The sequence below is a fragment of the Musca domestica genome, unplaced genomic scaffold (genome assembly GCF_030504385.1).
Source record: "Musca domestica strain aabys unplaced genomic scaffold, Musca_domestica.polishedcontigs.V.1.1 219, whole genome shotgun sequence".
Lineage (NCBI taxonomy): Eukaryota > Metazoa > Arthropoda > Insecta > Diptera > Muscidae > Musca > Musca domestica.
The window spans coordinates 76255-101487 of record NW_026712261.1 but is presented as its reverse complement, the minus strand read 5'-3'; the positions used below and the strand labels follow the sequence as shown (position 1 = coordinate 101487).

Below are 25233 nucleotides of genomic sequence, written 5' to 3'. Positions count from 1 at the left end.
CTTTGTGGGAGAGGTACCTTATCCACAAGGGGTCTAATGTTGGTATAAATATTGGAATATGTGAAGTTTAGAATGAATCAGATGTTTAGTTCGCATTTTATAAGATTTATAAATATTCACAATTTTGACCTTTGTCTAGGAGGTACATGATGGAGTGCGCCATTTCCGACTTTTAATAACTCGATTGTCAAAAATGTTCTTTTCGCTCACACTCAATTATTAGACTATTTATACCCTACACCACATAGTGGTAAGGGTATTATGTCTTTGTGCATTTGTTTGTAACATGGAGAAGGAAACGTGATAGACCCATAGTTACTTTTGAGAACCTTCATAGAATCACTTTCTGAGTCGATTTATGCATGTCAGTCCGTCTGTCCGTCCGTCCGTCCGTCTGTCCATGTATTCTTGTGAACAAAATGCAGGTCGCATTTATTATCCGATTGAGATGAAATTTTTCAAACAATATTTTTTTGTCCCAAGGACGAACCCTATTGAAATTTAAATATAGCTCCCATATATATCTTAATCAGATTTCGGGTTAAATGTGCACCAAATGTCCACTATCAGTCCAAATTACCTGAATTTTGGCACACCCAACCGAGTTCGTCCTAGAAGCAAGTAAATCAAATTTGGAGAAAATCGGTTCAGATATAGCTATAGCTCCCATATATATCTTTCATCCGATTTGATCTTTAAGTCCCTCACATTCCTACTATTCACTCCACAACCGTGATATTTGGTACCAGGTATTAGATGGAGCACAGAAATAGCTGTTTTAAATTTTATCGAAATCGGTTCAGATTTGGATATAGCTCCCATATATATCTTCATCCGATTTCGGGTTAATTGACCACCAAATGACCAATATCGGCCCAAATGGCCCGAATTTTGGCACATGTGACCGAGATTAGCCTTAAAGTAAATACAACAAATTTGGAGAAAATCGGTTCGGAAACAGCTATAGCTCCCATATATATGTTTTATCCGATTTAGTGTTTAAGCCTCTCACATTCGTAATATGCACTCCATAAGAATGATACTTGGTACCAGATGTAAGATACAGCCCAGAAATAGCTGTTTGTAATTTTATCGAAATCGGTTCAGATTTGGATATAGCTCCCATATATATCTTCATCCGATTTCGGGTTAATTGTGCACCAAATGGCCGATATAAGTCCAAATGGACTGAATTTTAGTACATCGGACCAAATTCAGCCTAGAAGCAAGTATATCAAATTTAGTGAAAATCGGTTCAGATATAGATATAGCAACCATATATATGTTTCATCCGATTTAGTGTTTTAGTCCCATACATTCGTAATATTCACTCCACAACCGTGATATTTGGTACCAGGTATTAGATGGAGCACAGGAATAGCTGTTTTAAATTTTATCGAAATCGGTTCAGATTTGGATATAGCTCCCATATATATTTTCATCCGATTTCGGGTTAAACGTGCACTAAATGGTCAATATCAGCACAAATCACCTGAATTTTCGTACATAAGACCGAATTCAGTCTAGAAGCTAATACGTAAAATTTGGAGAAACCCGGTTCATATTACGATAGAATTAGATAGATTTTGATTTTGTACCAAATATCTTATAGAGCTCTGAAATGCCCTGTATAAACCTTTTACGAGAGCTCTACTAAATATGCATAGTGGTGTAGGGTATCATATAGTCGGCCCCGCCCGACTTTTGAGCTTTCCTTACTGGTTTTTAATTACAAATTATTACAAATTGGATATAAAGGGTGAAATAAGAAAACTGCAACAAAATCAAACGCCATAAGTTTTACATTTTTTTAACTTACATTGAATGAAAGCAAAAAATATCGGAAATAGCATAAAATTTTAGAATAAGTTTAGATTTGTTCGAATTGGTCACCTTTGGTACGAATTATGGCCTTCAAAGGCTAATGAACGGCCACACGCCGGCCGAATGTTGCTCTGAGGTATTTTGGCCTATTCCCGGCGAAGCGCTAGCTTGACATGATCGACACTTTGGTATTTTTTAGTGCCAACCTTGCTTTCCAAAATACTCCAAACACAATAGTCCAATTGATTGGCATCCGGAGACTTTGGTAGCCATTGTGCGCTGGAGATGATGCGAGAAACCTCATTTTGTAACCATTCTTGGGTGGCGCGTGCTGAGTGCAATGGTGCTCAGTCCTGTTGAATTGTCCAAGGTCTGCGGCCAAATGTTTGCGTGCTCAAGGCTTTAATACACCCTCTAGAATATTTTCGCGATAATATTCGGCATTAATTCTGATGGCACGGTCGATTAATACGAGCGGAGAGCGACCATCGGCTGTTATGGCGGCCCACACCATCACCATGGCTGGCGCTTGAGTTCTGGTGGCCAACCGAATGGAATATTGCGATATGTTCAGCTCACGAGCTATTTTTGACCACTTTGACGCGGGTTTCGATCAAGTCGCTTCTTTACTTTTCGAAACATTTCCGCTGATGTTGCTGTTTTCTTCTGTCCACTTCCTCGACATCGGGCTACGCTACCAGGATCACGGTAACGAGCGATGGTACGATACACAAAAGATTTATTCACATTTAAATGCTGGAGTGCTCTAACGATAGCCAGTTGTGGTTCACGAATAACTTTTTTCTGGAAAATTCTCACCAAAATGCTTTTGTACGCTTGTAAAGAGCTGCCACTGGAATAATTTTAACAGCTATCAGACGAGTGGCTTAGAAATGATAGTAGTCTGAAATTAATTGCAGTTTTTTCATCTCACCCTGTATACTTAGTATGTACCATTAAAAATATCATCAATTCTGGTTTCTAAAAAATATATATATTTATTTTCCAAAATTTAGCACTTTTTTCAAAATAGCTCTAAACTTTCTTTTAATTTCGGCAGTAAGAACTGCCGAAAATACCAATTGAATTTGATGGTACTTGGGTTTTGGATCAAAACTTCAAAAGAGTTTCTAGTTCTTAGCCCAGACGTTTTTAAGGCTTTTATATAGCCTTGGCCCTATACAAAGGAACCCCATCATTTTGAGCTTAACTTTTATTACATTAAGTGCCCATGGATCCAAGTTTCTCAGGAACGCTAAATTTTAAGGTTCTTTGTTACATTTTCCTATCGATTTAGCTGAAAATCTGTTTCACAGTAGAAGTGACTCTTTTACGAATATTTGCAAGGGTTAGCAGACAGATCCAACATTTGTTTAAAAAACTTATTCTACACCTCTTTCCTGCCTCTTTAAAAACAAAGCACTAAAAATTAACATTTATTGGATTTTTTATTTTTATAATATACCCAGGAGTCCAATAGACTTCCAAGCAACACCATCTAGCGGCCATTAAACTTTACAACTTTGTTTGCCAAGAAACAGCAGTCAACAGGATTTCTCTGCTAGTGTGTGTGAGTGTGTATTACTATGCGACTATATGTCCCATTGTTTTATGGTGTGAGCAGACGTATGAGTAATCCTTAACGGGATAACAAACATTCACGCGCACACACATACACAGATACTCTTTGAATTTATTGAACAGACATGGAGAACATGCGTTTGTACGCCTTTATTACAAAAACAACAAAACATCAACATTTGTCGTTGATTGTCTTTTGTTGTAGTTTTTTCTTTTTTTTTGGTTTTTGGCAAAAATTGCGTCAGTGTCTATTTGGAATTTGCCAGTCTCTCCTCTCCAACCAACCAACCAACCCGTGAACATTTATGCGAATATCTTTCCTTGGACTTGGTGGCAGCAGTTTTTGGTGTAATTTTCATTTTTGCTGTTATTGTTGCTGCCGTTATGTCCTAAATTCTAGTCTGTGTTGTGTGCTCCCTTTATTATTATTCGTTTTTTTTTTGGGAAAATGAGGATTTTCTATTTTTCTTTGGATTTTCATTGGGTTGGAATGTGTGTGCGCGTTTTTTCCGATTGGCAATATATCTATAAGTAGTATGTGAGCGATAAAATAAAAAGTTCAACAAACCTTGTTGTCAAGTGTCGTTGTTGATTTGCCAAAAAACAAAGATATATCCCGAAGGGGACGTTGCCGGCTAGTCCAGCAATAATGCCACACCATAATAAAACTGGAGCAATTCCGCCACAGTCTCCACAAGGCAAGACAAGCATCCAAGTCACAAGTGTTTGACTTACAAAATGGTACTTTACCGAGTGGTTGGTTACTCCAGTAAATTATTTCGCAAATATTTGCAAAATATTCTTGTTATTTGTTTAAAAAACAAAACGGAACGGAACTGGCAATAGACGAAAAGAAAGGCGGCACTCGAGAGTCAACTTCGAGTCAAGTGAATTCATATTTTCTATGGCAATAAAATTAAAACTCAAGTGCGTGTGTGTGCATGTGTGTGAGAGAGGAATAGAAAAAAGTTAGTCAGTGTTGAATGGCTGTGACGGTTGAAAGGGCCTTCCCTTCTAGCCTGGCCGGAAGTTCGTGAATGACCGGCCACAAATAAACACGAGTTTGCCATAATTTTGCCCAAAGTTAATTGAAATAATAAAGTAATTAAAAATAGTTGTACTTTTCGCTTTTTGTATCGTCATTAATCTAACATTAATTACAACAAAGCATTAATTTGCCTTTACAACAACAACAGCAGCAATTGAAAATTGCGTTTTGAGTGGCTTAACATGCAACCATAGAAACAAACACCACCACAAAGTCATTATTGTTTTTCCAAAGGGATTTCACGTGCGAGTATTTTTATGTGTGTGTGTGAGTGCGTTCGTGTGTTTTTTGGGTGAACTCTGTGTAGTATTTATTTAAAAAAACATTTATATTTAATGAACCAAAAGCCATAAAAATTATTTTTAAATCCCCATATAATTAAATACTGAAAATATTTTAACAAACATCCTAAATAATTTATGGCAAATATTCAAGTTTTTAATTAACCTCAAATATTTAACTGGTGGATTGTGTTTAATAAAATATTGACTTTGTGAAGAACTTTAATTTATGAATAAAAAAGATATAGGTGTTAAAAACCAAGTTAGTTTAACTAATGGTGAAAGGATGGGTACCAATTTTTGTATCTGCTTTAAGAAAACAATTCTTACCAATTAACGAAAATATTAAGAACATTGGAATTCGGCGATATATACTCTAAATCTATTTATGTCTATAATTGTGGTGATGAGTAATTAAATAGGAGGTCGGAGAATAAGCTGAATATATATATTCTCACGAAATGTTATGTAAATGTCAAAATAGGTGTGAAGTTTTCTGATTCTGTTGGGTCCTGGACAAACCAAAATATTGCGATAATTGCGATTTTAATGAACGGCCGCATACACAGACGGATGTAGATTAATTCACATAGGATTTAGATTTAGAAATTATTGCTAAGACCTTTATAATACTGAGGATTGAAACTTTAATTACATACGATGATATAACGAATATAAAGAGATACTGGGGAATAGAAAATAAATCATAAAATTGATTTTTTTTGTAATTTTTTGACTAATGATTCATAACCTCGAGAATGCTTTCCAGCTCTTCAAAATACCTCGAATCGGTCAAATTAGAGATCGTTTGGTCGACGAATATTGGAAAACTTTTTAGGGTACATTTTTTATAGCTTAACCACACACAAAGGTCTTCAAATATTTTGCTCTATGCTCCGCAAAAGTTACGATAGAGTTTTAAATTTGATACGGTTGTAGGGGTTACATGAAGTAGAAAATATGTATCAAGTCGGTGTACATTGTGATAAAGCCTCCCTCAAATGATATAGCCTCTTTCAAATTCCTCAAATGTTGGTAATTTGAGATTATAGAAAAAACAACACATTCTTTCAAATAATTACAGGGTGAGATAAAAAACTGCAACAAAGTCAAACGCCATAATTTTTACATATTTTTTCTAAAATTTTATTGAATGAAAGCAAAAAATGTCGGAAATAGCATCGAATTTTAGAATAAGTTTGGAATTATGGCCTTCAAACGGCCAATGAAACCGTCACCTGCCCGAAATTCCTTTCCAAATTACTCCAGGCACAATAGTCCAACGGATTATTGGTATCCGGAGATTTTAGTGGCCATTGTTCGCTGGAAATAAAGCGAGGAACCTCATTTTGTAACCATTCTTGGGTGGCACGTGCTGATTGCGATGATGCTGAGTCCTGTTGGAATGTCCAAGGTATGCCGCCAAAATCTTTGCGTGCCCAAGGCTTTAATACACCCTCCAGAATACTTTCGAGATAATATTCTGCATTTTTCAATATTTGCCGAGATATGTTCAGGTCACGAGAAATTTTTCGGCCACTGCGACGTGGGTTTCGATCAAGTCGCTTCTTTACTTTTCGAACCATTTCTACTGATGTTGCTGTTTTCTTCCGTCCACTTCCTTGACGTCGGGCTACGCTACCAATATTACGGTAACGAGCGATGGTACGAGACATAAAAGATTAATTCACATTCAAATGCTGGAGTCCTCTATCGACAGCCCATTTAAAAGTACCTCCTGATTTTACTTCTAGGGTTTTAATTATATTTATATAATAATTATATTTTTATTTTTTGGGTGTAGAGAACCATCTTACATGGGGCTGTTATAAACAGTTGATGTATGCTTTTTAATATATGTGCTATATTATTTAGGGCTTTAACTCTCAAATTAAAACCTCTGGCTGAAAATATCATCAGGATTTTTAAAACACTATAAATCGCCTGATACGTGAACCAGTATTGAAATTTTTGCGATGCGTACTTATTTGTATTTAGTCGAGTCATCATTTATACTAAAAATTGTGCCACTTATGTGAGCCAGATCTGTGAATTATTATGCTTTAAAAACTATGCATAAAAGTCTAAAACTACGAACCGGCAACACGGACTGGGCCAGCTAGTAATAATTATTTCAACAGACAAACGGGCATCGTTAAAAGGCCACCACGACCATTTTGCACAAATGTCATTTTTAAGGTCCAATTTTCGACCACCTTTTCAAGGATTTGAGGGCGTATTCCAGCAATGACACGTTGAATGTTGATTCCAAAGCGTCAATCGTTGCTGGTTAATCCAAGTAAACCAATGACTTCGGGTATCCCCATTATGTTGTCGTTGAAATAGCATGACAAGTGACACCATCCTGTTGAAACCACATTTTGTTTCTTATCGAAAATTTATTAAAAATGATTCTATATCGATTTCAATTTACGGTAAGGCGTCGTCTTTCCTCATTTTTAAGAAATAAGGACCATGATTCATTACTATTCATTTCGCATCGGACCTAAATAAATATGATATAAATATTGCGACTTGCCAGGTTTGGACTGTATTGGTTACTTCGCTCACTTTATATAAGATATGTGCAAATTTTTGGAAAATGTGGAAATATGCGTGAGGTAATAGCAGGGTATAGCAGACCGAAGTATTCCATTATCATACTTCATCTAATCTCGATAAAAATATTGGTATCTGCAAAATTTTAAGAAAATAAATGTCGATAAATCCCATTTTAATCTCAGGTTTCTGGTTGAGAGAAATTTTTAGACATAGCAAGTTGTAAAGAATCGCCGACTTGGTTGGCAAGTTGTGACAGATAAAAGTATTGAAAATTGTGAAGCTTTGTGGATGCGGTATCAGAAGGGATTGGCAAATATATATCATCTTCACAACAGATCTTGTGTTGGCAAAAATGTTTGTGTGTGTGGAATTCAAAGAGAGTTGGATGATTATTTCGCTTTCTTTGGGAGTTTCGTTTTTCAAATCTTGAACCCTTTGTGAAGTAGGTACCAGAAGAAATGGTCCGATCTATACCAACTTTATAACAGATCTTGTGTTGATAGAAATATTGAGATGTGAATGGAATCAGATGTAAATTTCTCGTTTTATGAGCTTCATGTAAATTCAAAATTTTAACCCTTTGTTGGAGAGCTTCCAGAAGAAGTGGACCGATATATTCCATCTTCAACCCAGACTTGGGGTTAATAAAAATTTTGTGATGTGCGTAATTTGAAGACAATCGGGCTCTTACATCACATTTTCTAAGAGTTATAGTCATTCAAAATGTTGACCCTTTGTGGGAGAGGAACTTAATGGAGTGGACCGATATTGTCCATTTTCGGACCTGACCTAGCAATAAAGAAACTATTAGGATTCTCAAAGTTGAAGTAGAATCGGATCATACATTCCCTTTCTGTGCAGCAAAAAAATTTTTTTTTTGAAAATTTCGACCTTTTGTTGGTGAGTTACCAGAGGGGGTGGATAGATATTGTCCATCTTCGAACTAGACCTAAGTTTGACATTAATATTACGATGAATCAAGTTTGGAAAAAACAGGATACTCCCTTCGAGATTTATAATGCGCACCAGCCCGACCGGCAGACAGACGAACGGGCATCGCTAGATCGACTCCAAATATCTTGAAACGGATTTGATCCAAAGAGAACTAGAGTCTAAAACGTCGATCTATTTCGATAGGGCACATTTTGGCCATATAAAATGGTATATACCCTCTCTAGCCATATGGCTGAGGTTTTAATAATGCGTTGTGTCGAGACCAAATCGGATACACCAGCAGGGCAGACGGACATTGCTAAAACACAGATACCTCTGGGTCTAAAAACGGTAATTCGATGGTCCTACCAAATTATGTAAAATATATAACTACAGCTTTTAAGAAATTCTTATGTTTGTTTGATATATTGTCGATTTCTTAGTTTCGGTATTTGGTGTATACAAAAATGTTTTTTTTTTTTTTTTTTAATTGTCCCTAAGGTGGGACCTTGGATTGAAAGGGGGTAGTAATTACTTTTGAAAATGGTTTTCAATATTATCAAATATTTGTTGCTATATAGCTTATTTTGCGTAGTTCTCTTTCCCCTTACAGGCCATCGCACTAGTGTTCCCTATGCGAGTAAGGTCTAATCCTACTGATTTACATCGAAAGAATGTACCGTTTTTCAGTATTCAAGACATTGTGAGAAAATTAGTAAGTAGTTTTACCAAAAACATAGGTAAATGTGAATGCATTTAAATGTTTTTCCTAATTTTGAGATTTTTGTGCCGCCTGTCATGTTAAATGCATTTGCGCTGACACTATCAAGTTTCATGTCCGTTCAACAGCATGACACTTCGTGCTATCTTGGGTGTAATTATAACAAAGCTGGAAAAACTATTAGTTTTATATCTTCTGTGAAGTCTTTAGCAACTGTTTCGAATGTACATCCTCCGGATTGCCAAGACTTCTTCGCAGAGAAACTAGGAATCGTCCAGCTCTAAGGATGAAACAATTTATTTTTTTTTTTCTATTTTTCAGCTTTTCCTTATTATCATCCGTTGTAAGTGGTAGCATAAATAGTTTGTACAACTATTCACATACATACACACATACATACGTATGCAGGGATATATCTGTGTGCTTCTGTGCTAGTGTTCTTCCTTGTGTTTGACCTTTGAACTTTAGGTTAATTACTATGTTAAGCATAAGACGGCTAATTCTTATTCCAGGCATCGCCATAATCCTACCCACTCGCATTCACACACATACAGACAAACAAACACACAAACCCACAAGAATCTCTAGCAAAAAGTCAACTGGGCGACGTTGAGAATCTTGAGGATGCCATGTATTCGCTTGGTTATGTTTACGAATTACCGAGATGTATTTAAAATGCAGATTAATTCTGTCTGTTTTGTATTCAAATCATTGTCATAATCATATTTGTTTTTGTCCATCCCCAAGTAATAGCAACGAGACAAAAAAGAAATGATGGTCGCCATGGGTCAGATTTGTCAGGTCAAAGAACATTTGAATTTATAAGCGCCACGTTGCTTACGCTCAAATGGTAATTTCGACGATATACGTGAATGGAAGATTGGAGTTTAAAACACAGATTTATGTTAAGTTTTCTTTTTTTCTTAAAGTCGAAAACTTAAATAATACCCAAAATCGATTTGCCTTTAAATGCTGTAAATTCCAATGCAATTCCAATATATTCTTGATCAGCATAAAATTCTATGTCGATTTAGCGATGTCCGTCCGTCTGTCCGTCTGTGGAAATCACTCTAGCTTCCGAACGAATTGAAGTAGATTGATAAAATTTTACTCAAATGTATGTTATGTCTGTAGGAATTTTGGTATTGAAAATGGGCCATGTAGGTCCTCGTTTTGGTATAGCCCCCATATAAAGGTATCTCCCGTTATTCGGTATTTTGATGATTTTAGCGACATTATTCACCGGAATTGTTTCAAATTTGGTATTTGAAGTCCGTAATGGATACTACAGAGAATTGTCTGTTCAGGTCCACGTCTTCGAAGAGCCCCATATAACGGTACCGTCCGATATTCGGTATTTTGATGATTTTAGCGACATTATTCACCGGAAATGTTTCAAATTTGGATTTTATTGTTTTGAGAATTGCCAAATTCGTTCCAAATGGTGGAGGGTATTCAAACGGCCCGGCCTATCTTACAGCTTTTTACTTGTTCGAGATAGATTTGTATTTTTTACCAATCCAATAAACCAAGTTGTAGCACATTGAAGTGAAAATGGGGTAAGAAACGTCACAATACCTTAAATTAGTAAATATCTTTATATTGGGTCATTGGGTCCTAGTGCTACATTGAGTGATTTAGCCAAATGGTCGGAAATTGGAGGACATTTGAAACCAGGGCTTCCCATTTTGATAAGATTCCGGTTTGGACTTAAGCAGTAAAGGTTTTACTGAATATGAACTCCTCTCCCACAATGTTTAAGTTTTTAATAGAAAGAAGTAAAAAAAAAACATTAATTTCGGCCGGGTCGCATTTAAATGTTTTTCCTAATTTTGAGATTTTTGTGCCGCCTGTCATGTTAAATGCATTTGCGCTGACACTATCAAGTTTCATGTCCGTTCAACAGCATGACACTTCGTGCTATCTTGGGTGTAATTATAACAAAGCTGGAAAAACTATTAGTTTTATATCTTCTGTGAAGTCTTTAGCAACTGTTTCGAATGTACATCCTCCGGATTGCCAAGACTTCTTCGCAGAGAAACTAGGAATCGTCCAGCTCTAAGGATGAAACAATTTATTTTTTTTTTCTATTTTTCAGCTTTTCCTTATTATCATCCGTTGTAAGTGGTAGCATAAATAGTTTGTACAACTATTCACATACATACACACATACATACGTATGCAGGGATATATCTGTGTGCTTCTGTGCTAGTGTTCTTCCTTGTGTTTGACCTTTGAACTTTAGGTTAATTACTATGTTAAGCATAAGACGGCTAATTCTTATTCCAGGCATCGCCATAATCCTACCCACTCGCATTCACACACATACAGACAAACAGACAAACAAACACACAAACCCACAAGAATCTCTAGCAAAAAGTCAACTGGGCGACGTTGAGAATCTTGAGGATGCCATGTATTCGCTTGGTTATGTTTACGAATTACCGAGATGTATTTAAAATGCAGATTAATTCTGTCTGTTTTGTATTCAAATCATTGTCATAATCATATTTGTTTTTGTCCATCCCCAAGTAATAGCAACGAGACAAAAAAGAAATGATGGTCGCCATGGGTCAGATTTGTCAGGTCAAAGAACATTTGAATTTATAAGCGCCACGTTGCTTACGCTCAAATGGTAATTTCGACGATATACGTGAATGGAAGATTGGAGTTTAAAACACAGATTTATGTTAAGTTTTCTTTTTTTCTTAAAGTCGAAAACTTAAATAATACCCAAAATCGATTTGCCTTTAAATGCTGTAAATTCCAATGCAATTCCAATATATTCTTGATCAGCATAAAATTCTATGTCGATTTAGCGATGTCCGTCCGTCTGTCCGTCTGTGGAAATCACTCTAGCTTCCGAACGAATTGAAGTAGATTGATAAAATTTTACTCAAATGTATGTTATGTCTGTAGGAATTTTGGTATTGAAAATGGGCCATGTAGGTCCTCGTTTTGGTATAGCCCCCATATAAAGGTATCTCCCGTTATTCGGTATTTTGATGATTTTAGCGACATTATTCACCGGAATTGTTTCAAATTTGGTATTTGAAGTCCGTAATGGATACTACAGAGAATTGTCTGTTCAGGTCCACGTCTTCGAAGAGCCCCATATAACGGTACCGTCCGATATTCGGTATTTTGATGATTTTAGCGACATTATTCACCGGAAATGTTTCAAATTTGGATTTTATTGTTTTTGAGAATTGCCAAATTCGTTCCAAATGGTGGAGGGTATTCAAACGGCCCGGCCTATCTTACAGCTTTTTTACTTGTTCGAGATAGATTTGTATTTTTTACCAATCCAATAAACCAAGTTGTAGCACATTGAAGTGAAAATGGGGTAAGAAACGTCACAATACCTTAAATTAGTAAATATCTTTATATTGGGTCATTGGGTCCTAGTGCTACATTGAGTGATTTAGCCAAATGGTCGGAAATTGGAGGACATTTGAAACCAGGGCTTCCCATTTTTGATAAGATTCCGGTTTGGACTTAAGCAGTAAAGGTTTTACTGAATATGAACTCCTCTCCCACAATGTTTAAGTTTTTAATAGAAAGAAGTAAAAAAAAAACATTAATTTCGGCCGGGTCGAACTTTTAATATCCTCCACAATTGGGTAAAGAAAACATTATTACATAAAAGTATCTGAATTCCAACGTGTTCTATTTTATATTACAAATACCAGTAAGACCGTTTGGATAATGCTGTTAACTTTTCAGAAACAAAAAAAAAACAACGTGGGTGAGGTCGTTATGTGGGGGAAAGGGAACCTCAAGGATTGTTATCTACCAGATTTTCTAAAATACCAAATTTGAAATAATTTCGTGGTAAATGTGAGTACGATTATCAAAATACCGAATATCGGTGGTTATCATTATATGTGTGCTATAGAAAAACGTGGACTTATACATACAATGTTCTGCCACTGAATCTAGAACCCATTACGAAAAATGGTATTTGAACCATTTTTTAGACCAATTCGTGAAAAAATGTGGCGAAAATGATCAACATACCTAATATAGGGAGATACTGTTATATCGGGGCAATACGAAAACGTGAACCGATATATCTCATTTTTAAAACAACAATTCTAGACGCAAAAATTTGTGCCAAATTTTGAAGCTGTACATCAAATGATGTGGGCTGCAACGTGATTTCAATAGACAAGCACACAGACGGACATTGTTAAATCGACTTAGAATTTTAGGGATATTTCCACTCGATTGTTTGGAAACCCAGCCTAAGGACAAACTTTCAAAAAATTGAATAAACTCGTTTCCGATTTAGTCGAATATAGCCATAGCTACCTGCAAGATGTAAAATTCTACCAACATCATTGATAAATATTATATACTCTCCCAAAAGAACACCCTTAATAACCTACATCAAATATTATTTTATCTATATATCCACATTTACTCAACCTAATATAATTTTCTCCGATTTTACAGTATAGTTAGGATAAAGATAATGCGCCATCAAATAAATTGGAAGTTTTTTGTCAGCATCCATCAAAATTTTGGCTGATTAAAAAAAATTAAAAATTAAAAAAATGAGAAAGGAATCCAACCTCGTTCTTCGGTTGTCAATTAGATTTTCTATCCAGGTCGATTGGATCAATGTAAAGTGAGAAAGGAAAACAACCTTATTGTTCGATTGTTGATTCCATTATGATTTTTTGTTTAAAAATATGTTTAAATAAAGTATTAGTAAAAATAATCTAACTTAACCTAATCGCAGCCACACACTTATTCTTAGCTATTGTAATATTGAATGGAGAACATTGCGAGGGTGCTTGTCATTTCTCTCACGTGGTCTTGCATAAGCGCATCGTTATTTGTGCGTGTGGGTCATAACCTTTATATCTCACACATTGTCGTATACGTCTGCGCACAAGATCACTGAATTGTACACATGCAATATTTTATGGCGCCTGGGATATATGTAATTTTAGAATATTTTTTTATTGCTAGATTATACCGCCGCCTGAACCACACTCAAAAGTATGTACAAAGTATTTTGTACAAAAATATTATATACAAATAACCAAGCAATTCAATAATAATCTACTAAAATCGGAATAATATATACGAAGTCGTAGTCAAGTTTTTTTTTCACGACTCCGACTCCAATAGAATTGCCAGAATCCGACTGCTCAATCTTGTTTGTAATATCAAATACCGGATTGTATTACGACTCCGATTCCAAAGCTCTGTTAATTAAAATAATGATATTAAATACCAGGTACCGCTTCATCGGGACAATACCCAGTACTTTACCTATATTTTCTTCGAAAAGACCTTAAAACGCTATAGTACAATACAATTTAGATTTATTTAGTTTGCAATTCTGCATTTTTTAAAGACCATATATTTTTAAAATCTATTCCCCCCCACTTTTCCCAGATCTGTGTGTATCTTTCCTAAGTTTGTGAAATCTGGGCAATAGCAAAGAAATCCTAGATGAACCGGAATTACACCCGTTAGTCTGCTTAGTTTTAGCTTATCTTAATAATAGTAAGTTATTTGGTTTGTCCTCATTCGATTCCCCCATGGGACTTTCGTGAATTTTTTTATAATCTGGTTGTTCCATAGGGATGTGTCCCTGCTCAAACCCTAAACTCCAGTTGTATCCCCGCTAGAGGCTTCGTACTTTTTAGATTTATATCCTCTAAACTCCTGGCATATTTCGCCAGTGAATTTGCCCGTTAATTACCATTAATCCCCTTATGACCTGGTACTCATATGATTCATACTTGAATTTACTGTGTTGGTCGTTATTGCGCCGGTAGTGAATGTCCGCTATAATATCTAGGGTAGATTTTCTTCAAGTCTTAGATAAAGGGGTCTAGCTCTAGTACTTTTAGTACATATTTCCAAATCCCCAGTCAAGTATAAACCAAACCGTACCAAAAGCGATCCTAATGACAAATTGTAGAATTCCAACTTGATCCCTTACCCAAAAACCAATATAGTCCTTTTAAGTACGTGTTTCCAAAACCACCTCCAAATCTAAACACACAAACAGTGTGTAGGGTGCACATAAGTACAATTTTCCAAAACTACCTACATATCCCAATCTTACACTCCGAGGGCAATCTTATTCCCAATTTTCAGGACACCAGCTCTATTGCTTCAACCAAATCCATATTGTACAAAATTTAGTATAATTTGGTACACTTAGGGACAAATTTTCGTAACTACCTACATCATACAGTCCAATAGAAATCTTTTTTTCAAATTTCTGGATTCTGACTCTACCGGTTCACACAAAATTTAGTGCCATTTAGTACACAAGTACGAATTTTCAAAACTATATGCACTCAATAGCAACTTTATTTCAAAAGAATTCTAGCTCTATAGGTTCACCCAAATCGAAATTGTACCAAATTTAGAACCATTTAGAACTTATCGTGCAAATGAGTACAAATTTCAACAACTTCCCCCATATCTCAATCCTACACTCTGCCAGTAATGTTAATTTCAAATTTCAGAATTCCAGCTCCATTCGTTTCTCCAAATTCAAATTGTACTAAACTTAGTACTGTTTAGTAATTTTCGTATTCATGAGTACACATTTCCAAATCTACCTCCTTACATTGACTCTACTCCTCAAGCTTATTTGTCATTCCAAAATGTAGTACATTTAGTACTTTTCGTACATATAAAGTTCGAATTTCCAAAAACTTTCTAGTACATCTATCATGCACTCCATTAGTAACCATCGTATTAAATTTCTAGCTCTACTACTTCCTCAAATACAAAAGTGTACCATATTCAGTGCCTTTTAATACATTTCGTACCGTTCTAGTGAGTGAATATAAAGAATAGTGTCTAAAGCCTTCGTCCGTGTAGGCCCATTGCCCCGCAGTCAGGCATATTTAGAAGCTAAAGACCTAGATCTGGTATTTGAAAATACTCTGTGGCTATAATACCGCTTTATTAGTGATATAAGTTGACATAATCCATTACAAACTCTATATAACGAATTTTAAATGATTCCCCATAAAAATTAGACTAAATTTATGAGAATACCGAATATCGAGAAATATCGAAATATGGGGGCAATAGGAAAACGTGAACCTCTATAAACAGTGATCTGGCACAGGACAATTGCGTTACATAATGTGCTTTATATCATCAGAATACCGAATATCAGGAGGCACCGTCACATGGCGGCTATAGGAAAACGTGTAGCTATATAGACAATGATCTGCCACAGGAGGTGTAACCCATTACCAAATTTTGCACAATTCTCTTGAAAATGTAATCACAGTCATCAAAATACTTAATATCGGGAGGTACCATTATATATGGGGGATTCAGGAAATCAGACAATTTTTTCTACAAGAGGTAGAGCCCATTACGAAATCTATGAACCGAATCTAAGTCGTCAAAGTACTTAATATCGGGAAGAACAGTTATATATGGGGGATTCGGGAAATCAGACAATTTTTTTCCACAAGAGGTAGAACCCATTACGAAATCTATGAACCGAATTTTAAACTATTTCGTTAAAAATATAGCTTAAATACGAGGTCCATCAGAAAATGTGGAGTTATATAGACAAATCTCCGTCATAGGAGGTAGAACTATTTACAAATTCTAAATATAGAATTTTGAACAACAAATTTACCAATTTTAAATACCGAATTTGATTTTTAAATCGTCAAAATATCGAACCTGGGGGCTAAAAGTGTACCTACATGGCCCATTTGCGAACTTAACCTGCCTAATACTTCTTACTCTTTAGACATAAAAACACTATTATCATAACAAGAGAAAGAGAGTATTAAGAATGGAAAATAATAAGAAATAATGTTATGTGGGGTATGTTCAGTAAAAACTCCAGTAATATCAATTTAGCGATTTTCACATAAACATTTTTATTTTCCATTTAGACATTTCGCTCAGACACTATCGAGCGTTTTCACTTAAATGCTTGAATTTGTCATATTAAATTAATACTCGTTAACATGCAACATGTCGGTATTTAGGTTATCAACTTAACCCAGCAAAACTATTTCAAATCAACTGAGGTCATCTCAAACATCATCGTCATCATCCTCGTCAACATCATCATAGTCGCCATTGTCATCTGTCGATGACGACGATGGCGACAGTACCTTAACCCCCTTTCGAACAGTTTTTTATTCGTCTGATGCAAAGTTGTCAAACACAACAGCATAATAACCTACTCTAGATAATACCGAATTAAATATTTATGTTTGTAATTCAAGACGACGAAGAAGAATGATCTTCGTAAGTAGAACATAATATCAAGGTTAGGTTAAATGCTGTGCATCTCATACAAAAGTTCTCCAAGTTATCAATGAAGAATTTTAAATAAATGCGTTCACATTGGAAATAGGTACTTGCAACTTGCCAGTCTGCATAGCAATGTACTTATGTTAAAAAGAAATAAAACACAAATCATTAGAATTTTTTAAAGATAAAAATTGGTTACTTTTGAGGATTACTTTTTGAGTCGATTTATGCATGTCAGTCCGTCCATGCATTTTTGTGAACAAAATTAATTATTTTTTTAAGATGAAATTTCCCAAACAATATTTTTGGCCCAAGGATGAACCCTATTGCTATATTGCTCCCACATATATCTTCAACCGATTTCGGGTTAATTGTGCACCAAATGGCGAATATCAGTTCAAATGACCCAAGTACGACAAATTTGATGAAAATTGGTTCAGATATAGCTAAAGCTCCCATATATATGTTCCATCAGATTTAGGGTTCCACGTCCCTCATATTCGTTATATGCATTCGGCAACAATGGTATTTGGTACCAGATACAGATCAGAAATATGTATTTAAAATTTTGTCAAAATCGGTTTAGATTTGGATATAGCTCCCATATGTATCATTATCCGATATCAGGTTTTTTGTGCACCAAATGACTAATATCAGCCCACATGGACTAAATTTTGCCACTTCCGACGGAATTCATCCTGAAAGCAAGTGCTTCAAATTTTGTTGGAAATCGGTTCAGATATTGTTATAGCTCCCATATATATCTTTCATCCGATTTGTTGTTAAAGTCCCTCACATGATATTTGATACTGCGCATCAGTTACTGCTCGAAAATACTTCTGCCAAATTAAACACGATCATGTTGTTAGTTTACAAACTGCTAGACAACAAATGTTTTCTCATCGGAGAAAACTAAATTCGGCAGTTCACCACTTTCGGCCAAGCGAAGCAACTCTTTAGCTCTTCTGAGTCTATTTTCTTTCTGTTGCGATGTAAGTTCATGCACTTTTTGGAATTTCAATGGCTTTACCCCAAGCTCATTTTTCAATATTTTCCGAATGGATTATTGCGATATGTTCAGCTCACGAGACATTTTGGCCACTGCGATCAAGTCGTTTCTTTACTTTTCGAACCATTTATGCTGATGTTGCTGTTTTCTTCCGTCCACTTCCTTGACTTCGGGCTACGCTACCAGTATCACGCTAACGAGCGATGGTACGAGATACAAAAGATTTATTCACATTTAAATGCTGAAGTGCTCTAACGATAGCCCTTTGTGGTTTTCCAGTCAAATATAAAGAAATCACACTATAACGTTCGAATTCCATCACGAATAACTTGTTTTCTGAATAATTCTCACCAAAATGCTTTTGTACGCTTGTAAACAATATAATGAGCTGTCACTGGAATAATTTTATCAGTTGACGTACTAGTGGCTTTGAAATGACAGAAGTCTGAAGTTGGTTACAGTTTTTTCATCTCACCCTGCATATGTAATATCAGCCATAATTGGATAGTTTTTTATATTCAACCGAATTTTACCATTTGCTGAAATTCGGTCCGATATATCTATTGCTCCAATTAATATATTTTTTTTAAGTTACGCTTATCGAAGTCATATCATGCACTATACATAGTTGGTAGGATTTACTTCACATAAATTCCCAATATAAACATTTTTGTTACGTGAGGTCTACTAAATTCGCACAGTGGTGTAGGGTATCATATAGTTGGCCCCGCCCGACTTTTGACATTTCCTTACTGTGTATTTAAATTATATATGATGGTCGTAGAATCATTGAGCCAATATAAGATTGCCTCCTACAACAAAAGATTGACCACATGTCCAGATGATGGGTGATCATCTTTGGAGAACTTACAGTAAACACGGATTATTGGGTCCCAACCAAAAAATGTTAGTTTAGCCAAGAGAAACCAAGGACTCGAATAAGTCTGCGACTTTTTAACCAGGACCAAGAAGAAGTCCAATGTGAGTGGACTTATTTGATTTGGGATCTGCCAGTTACATCCAAGCATAAGGGCCCTTGAGATAATCAAAGGCTGATAACGAAAGCGCAGGCCCTGGTTTAATGATATATTTCTCGCGGAAACGCGAAGAAGTTGGGACGAGTCATGAAATGATTGTAAAGGTAGTTGGCAATATAGATCTTGGCCAGCATATACGGATATGTTCAGCACAGGGGTAAAACAGCGCTCTAACTGGTATTTTTCAACGATGAAGGATAATATTTGTTCTAGAGAGCTTCTTTTGAACAGTCTTATCTCAAAATTGTTATTTGTGAAGAAGAGTTCTGCCTGAGAATTGGAGCAGAAATGCTCGTGTACCACAAATCAAATACATTTTTCGCAGGTTATTTTGAGAAATTTTAGCCATTCCACGAGAACGTACCTCTGCATGAATAAAACACAATTACCATTTAATTTTGCAGATTTAATAATTTTGTGAATTAAGCAGATTAAAAATTCAATGGATGGGAAAACATAATTAAATATCGAAAACGTCGGGGAACACTGGCGCTATTCGGTTGTAGTCGGGATGAATTTCACCAACCGATCCGTAGAAACAATATTACAGGACAATATTACATGAAATGAAAGAAAACGCAAAGATTTCCAATTCAATGATACAGTAAATATTTTATGTAGGGAAATGTTGAGAATCTGCCCAACACCTTGGATGATGACATCGAAATTGACCCCATCGATGGTGTCCCATCAACACGATCAGAGAACTACTCTTCTTCTTGTCCGTCATTGTTCAACAATGTATGTGTATTTGGTTTAGTAGAATTTGCAAGTCCAAACGACCTATTGAAACTTGCGCAATATGGGAAGCTATCTTAACGAATTATTCGACAAAGGCAAAATACACAAAATAGCAGAAGAGTTACCAGATCTTAGGTAGCGCAAACTTTGACGTTAACAAGCATATTTCAATTCTTCTGAGAAATGGGTCCACTGATAACTATATTCAATAATGGTTATAGAATTTAATATTTTTTTAAATTGTTATCCGATTCTAATCTTTTATATTTTTCCTTCCGTCCTTCTTTCTTTGCAGCCCCCTTAGAATATAGACCACATCTACACACACACATCCATACACAATTAACTAAGGACAACTCTCCAACTGGCATTTGTAGCAGATTCATATCTGCTCAGAGAATGCCATATGAAAGAATGCACCACACACAACTGCATCAGACGACAACCGGTAACGGTATGATGGACTCGTTAAGCCTGCAATTACGAGATGCGGAAACGCGTCGTGCGGAAATCGAGAGAGCACATCAGGTGAGCAAGCCTCGAGGCGTTCGTCGTTCAAGTGGCAATAAATTTAATAAATTAGTTTTGGATTAACTGAAAAAAAAAATTGAAATCACTGAAATGTGAAATATGATTTTTTTTACAGGAAACCTTGGCACAAATTCGTACACTAAGCTCCTCGGGCAGTCGTCAGGATATCGAAGCCATAGAAAATTTACAATCTCGTGCCAGAGAATTGGAGAAAAAGGTAAGTTTGAGACATGAGATGTTTTGATTGTCATGAACATGGTTAATATTTTACTTGGCACACTAACCAGGGCAAATCGATGAATATGTTTACATTATAGTCCCTTATCGTTATAAGTGTTCTAAAAGGATCTATTTGACGTAAGTCTCATATACGATATGATAGAGGACTTTATTTCGATAAACTGACAAACCGAGGTCGTAATAAAGAAAATAGGGTTTGTTAGTTTTTAGTATTCTGGGATGACTACCATACCAAGCTTAAAACATTCAACAAAACAAATTGGACAGCTAAATTTTACTCCTGGAAACTCATTCTCATATTCAAATTCGAAACTTGAAATAAACGGAGAATAATATAGCTAAAATCATCAAAATACTATATAGGGAGGTGCCGTTATATCGGAGCTATACGAAGACCTGGACCTGCATAGGCAATTTTCCGTCACAGGCTGTAGCATCCATTACGAACTTCAAATACGACATCTCAAACAATTTCGGTGAACATTGTACCTTAAATCGTCAAAATACCGAATATAGGGAGGTACTGGTATATGGGACCTATACGAAGACCTGAACCTGCATAGACAATATTCTGTCACAGACTGTAGTTCCCATTATGAACTCTAAATACGTAATTTGAAACTACTCCGGTGAATCATGACGCTAAAATCATAAAAATACCGAATATTGGGAGGTACCGCTGTATGTGGGGGTTAAAATAAGACGTGGACCTGCACAGACAATTTTTTGTCATAGGGTGTAGTATCCATTACGAACTTGAAACAATTTGAAACAATTCCGGTAATAATGTCGCTAAAATCATCAAAATACCGAATATAGGGAGGTACCGTTATATGGGGGCTATACGAAGAGGTGGACCTGCATAGACAGTTTTCTGCCACAGGCTGCAGTATCCATTGGGCCTGATATATGGGGCCTATACGAAGAACTGGACCTGCATAGACAATATTCTGTCACAGACTGTAGTTCCCATTATGAACTCTAAATACGTAATTTGAAACTACTCCGGTGAATAATGTCGCTAAAATCATCAAAATACCGAATATTGGCAGGTATCGTTATATGGGGGCTAAAATAAGACGTGGACCTGCACAGACAATTTTCTGTCATAGGGTGTAGTATCCATTACGAACTTTAAATACCAAGTTTGAAATAATTCCGGTGAATAATGTCGCTAAAATCATCAAAATACCGAATATCCGGAGGTACCGATATATGGGGGATATATGAAAACGTTTACCTACACAGCCCATTAACGAACTTAACCTGCCTGCTGGCAAAATAAACATGCATGCAACATTTTAGTCTTTTATATCAATTCGTTCGAAAGATAGCGTGATTACAACAGACGGACAGACAGACGGACATCGTTAAATCGATTCAGAATTTTACGTTGATCAAGAATATATATACTTTGTTGGGTCTGACATGAGTATTTCGAGGAGTTACAAACGGAATGACAAAGTTAATATACCCAGCAAAGTATGGTGGAGGATCTAAAAACACCACATGACAAACAGTTTTTTAGAGCGCACAGCATGCCTATTCTGTCTTATGTGTGTGTCCGTAAAGACTTGTAGCCCTTTTTTCAATTTAACCTAATTCCGATAAAGGACTGAAATTTAAACATACCCTACTATGTCAGTTCTATATATCTATTATATTTTTAACCACGTTTCACTCTTCTAATCCACCATTCTCTTTCATTTTTCTTCCATCTTTAGGCTGCTTTGGAAAATGTCCGGTGCGAAGAACTGCAAATTGAATTATCCGCTGCCATGAAAACCAAATCTGCCCGGTCCAGCAATGAGGCAGATCTTCACAACATGGCCGAGATGCGTAACGCCGCCGAAATGAGAAATTTAAATGAAATGCGTAACATTCAAGAGATGCGCAACAATGCAGCGGCCGCCGCTGCTGCTGCCAACGCCGCCTCCAACATGAGAAATATGTCTGATATGCGAAATGCGGCCGAATTGCGAAACATGACCGCCTCGGATATGCGCAGTCTAACCGAAATGCGAAACATGTCAGAAATGCGTCAAATGGATATGCGAAATGCCGCCTCAGATATGCGCAGCGCTGCTTCGGATATGCGCAATGCCACATCGGATATGCGCAACATGTCAGATATGCGTTCGACAATTGGCGGCGGTGTTTCGTCGAGTGCGCCACCTGTGTCGTCGGGCACCACCACCTCCGTGACCTGGGCGCCAACGATCGGTCGTGAAGATCAGGGTTCAGAGATCGATATCATAATGGCTAAAATTGAACAGGCACGTTTATCCCTAGCTAATGTATGTCCGTTTCTTTTGTCAAATGTCAAAATACAATTTGTGTGTGTGTCTATCAAGTCGATGAGTGAATGAATGGTTCATGAAGTCACACAGTTAGTAAAACACATGCACCCCGAATATCCCGATGCTTTCGATGCAAATCACTCGATTAATATTAAGTCAGAAAAAATAGTTTTAGTTTTGATTATTCACATTTTCAAGCTTTTATTGCGTTTGCTTTATGTATTTCACGGAAATATTTTTAATTTTAATGGATAAATCTCATTATGCACACAGAAAGTTTGCGGAGAGAAAAATAAGTTTGATTTGAAAGAAGGGATTTGAATAAGTTGCTGATTCTTCTTTGAAATCCTCTTCCAAAAACTCAATGTCCTTTGTGGAAAGCTTTCTATGGGCGAATTGGGACTATGTCGATGTTTTCGATCGATCGATATTTTAAGGATACTCTCGCCTTTTTGGATCCCGTTAAGGGAGTATTCGATTTAACTCAAACTAAGTACATAATAATATTTTTAACAAACTAAGATCGAGTTCTATCGAAAAAAATATTAACCTGATATTGGGCTAATAGAGTGCCCAATATTTCAAACTTTGCTCATCGTAATACTTAGATAAAACATAGGTCAGGTACGAAAATGAACAATATTTCTCTCTTCACAATATATCAATATTTTAAATAATAATAACTCTTTTGAAATTGGAAATCAATTTCCGATTTTCTTAAAATTTTGCACATCCCAGTTTCTTTGTCTATGTTAGAATAAGCGGGAAAATGTATATACTTTCAATTTTCGACAAATCTTCATAAAGCTGTTATGAAAGGTAAAGGGACCCGGAAAAGAACAAAGAGCCAAAGCCAACCTAAATTTCCTTTGTTCCTTTTTTTGTTGTTGCAAAATCGTAAGGCTTAATCCCTTTATTGTTGTTTTTATAAAAACAACGTTTTATTAGTGGAGAACGATGGTAATGTTTACCAGGGGGTAAGGCAGGCAATACCTTGGTTTCGGAAAGAGCCACCAATCCTAATCAGTTCCCTAGTTTTTTGTCTGAATATGAAGTTCGCTTCTAGCACTTCAACAAAAATGGTCAACATTTTTGAAAAATCAAACATTTTGAAAAATTAAAAAAAAAAAAAGTTCGCCAGACTTTATCTAAGCGTTAACTCTTTTCGAAGTTCCAATTTTGTATAAGTTTAACGAAAAAGTCGATTTTCGATTTTTAAGATCCTTTTAGATTTTGTTTACCTTCGGCCAAAAAATGGATGGTACATTTAAATTTGTCATTCCATTTGCAACTCCTCGTAATATTTTTCATAAACCCTATTAAGTTTCTATAAAATAACGATCAGCGTAAAAATCTCCCATGTAAAGGTACATCTTCGCCTTTTGGGGCACTTTATGGGTAGAATACACCCCGCCAAAACTATTTTATGTTGATCCACTTTTTAATGTTGCTGCCTTCAAACAGTCCCAGCTAATTTTTAGCACTTTGAAGGTTTCGGCCCTTATTTTCCACAAAATCAGCTATTATATGACATTTTAAGTTCACTTTTAGCCATGGCCCACACGGTGGTATCTGCTGATTTTCGGTGTTTTCTCGGTTTCGCATATAATTTCCATTCAATCAACCGGGTAGATTACCTCCGGTTTTGAGAATATCCTTTTCAGTCATAACTAGGTTTTCACGCTGTGGAGTTTATACAAATATTGCCCCGCTGTTGGGCTTTTGAATTGTTATCATTGCATACTTTTTTGGGTGTAGAAAAATAAAAGTCCGCTAAAAATCTATGAGAATTGCAAATTGTTTCAGAAAATTCGACTTTGCGACTGTAACTACAATCAAAATAATTAACAAAAATGAACTTTTTGAATCATCAATACGTTCACAGGTTAGATCTTACGTATCCCAAGTTGGTTGGTCACCAGTTTAAGATTTTTATTGAGGGTGTTTTGAAGCTGATTAAGAACTTAAAACTTTTTTACAAATTTGTTGCACAATATAATTATATCACAGGTATTTATAGCTCAAACTTAAAGGGTGAGCGGCACACCAACCACATTACTGCTTTTAATATTCAATACATTAGTAAAACATTTCAGCTCAGATATATTGTGGATTTCAATTTGTGGAAATAAGGTTCTGAATTTTCGCATG

General features: G+C 36.0%; 1 protein-coding gene across 1 annotated transcript in view; it reads left to right on the top strand.

Annotated features, from left to right (window-relative positions):
* LOC131802581 (uncharacterized) overlaps positions 1-25233 on the top strand; it is a 133401-nt gene that overhangs the window by 53259 nt on the left and 54909 nt on the right. The window contains 3 exon segments of the mRNA XM_059122907.1: positions 20307-20539; positions 20658-20759; positions 22507-23058. Coding sequence (XP_058978890.1) covers positions 20411-20539; positions 20658-20759; positions 22507-23058 — 783 coding nt within the window. The 5' untranslated portion in view covers positions 20307-20410.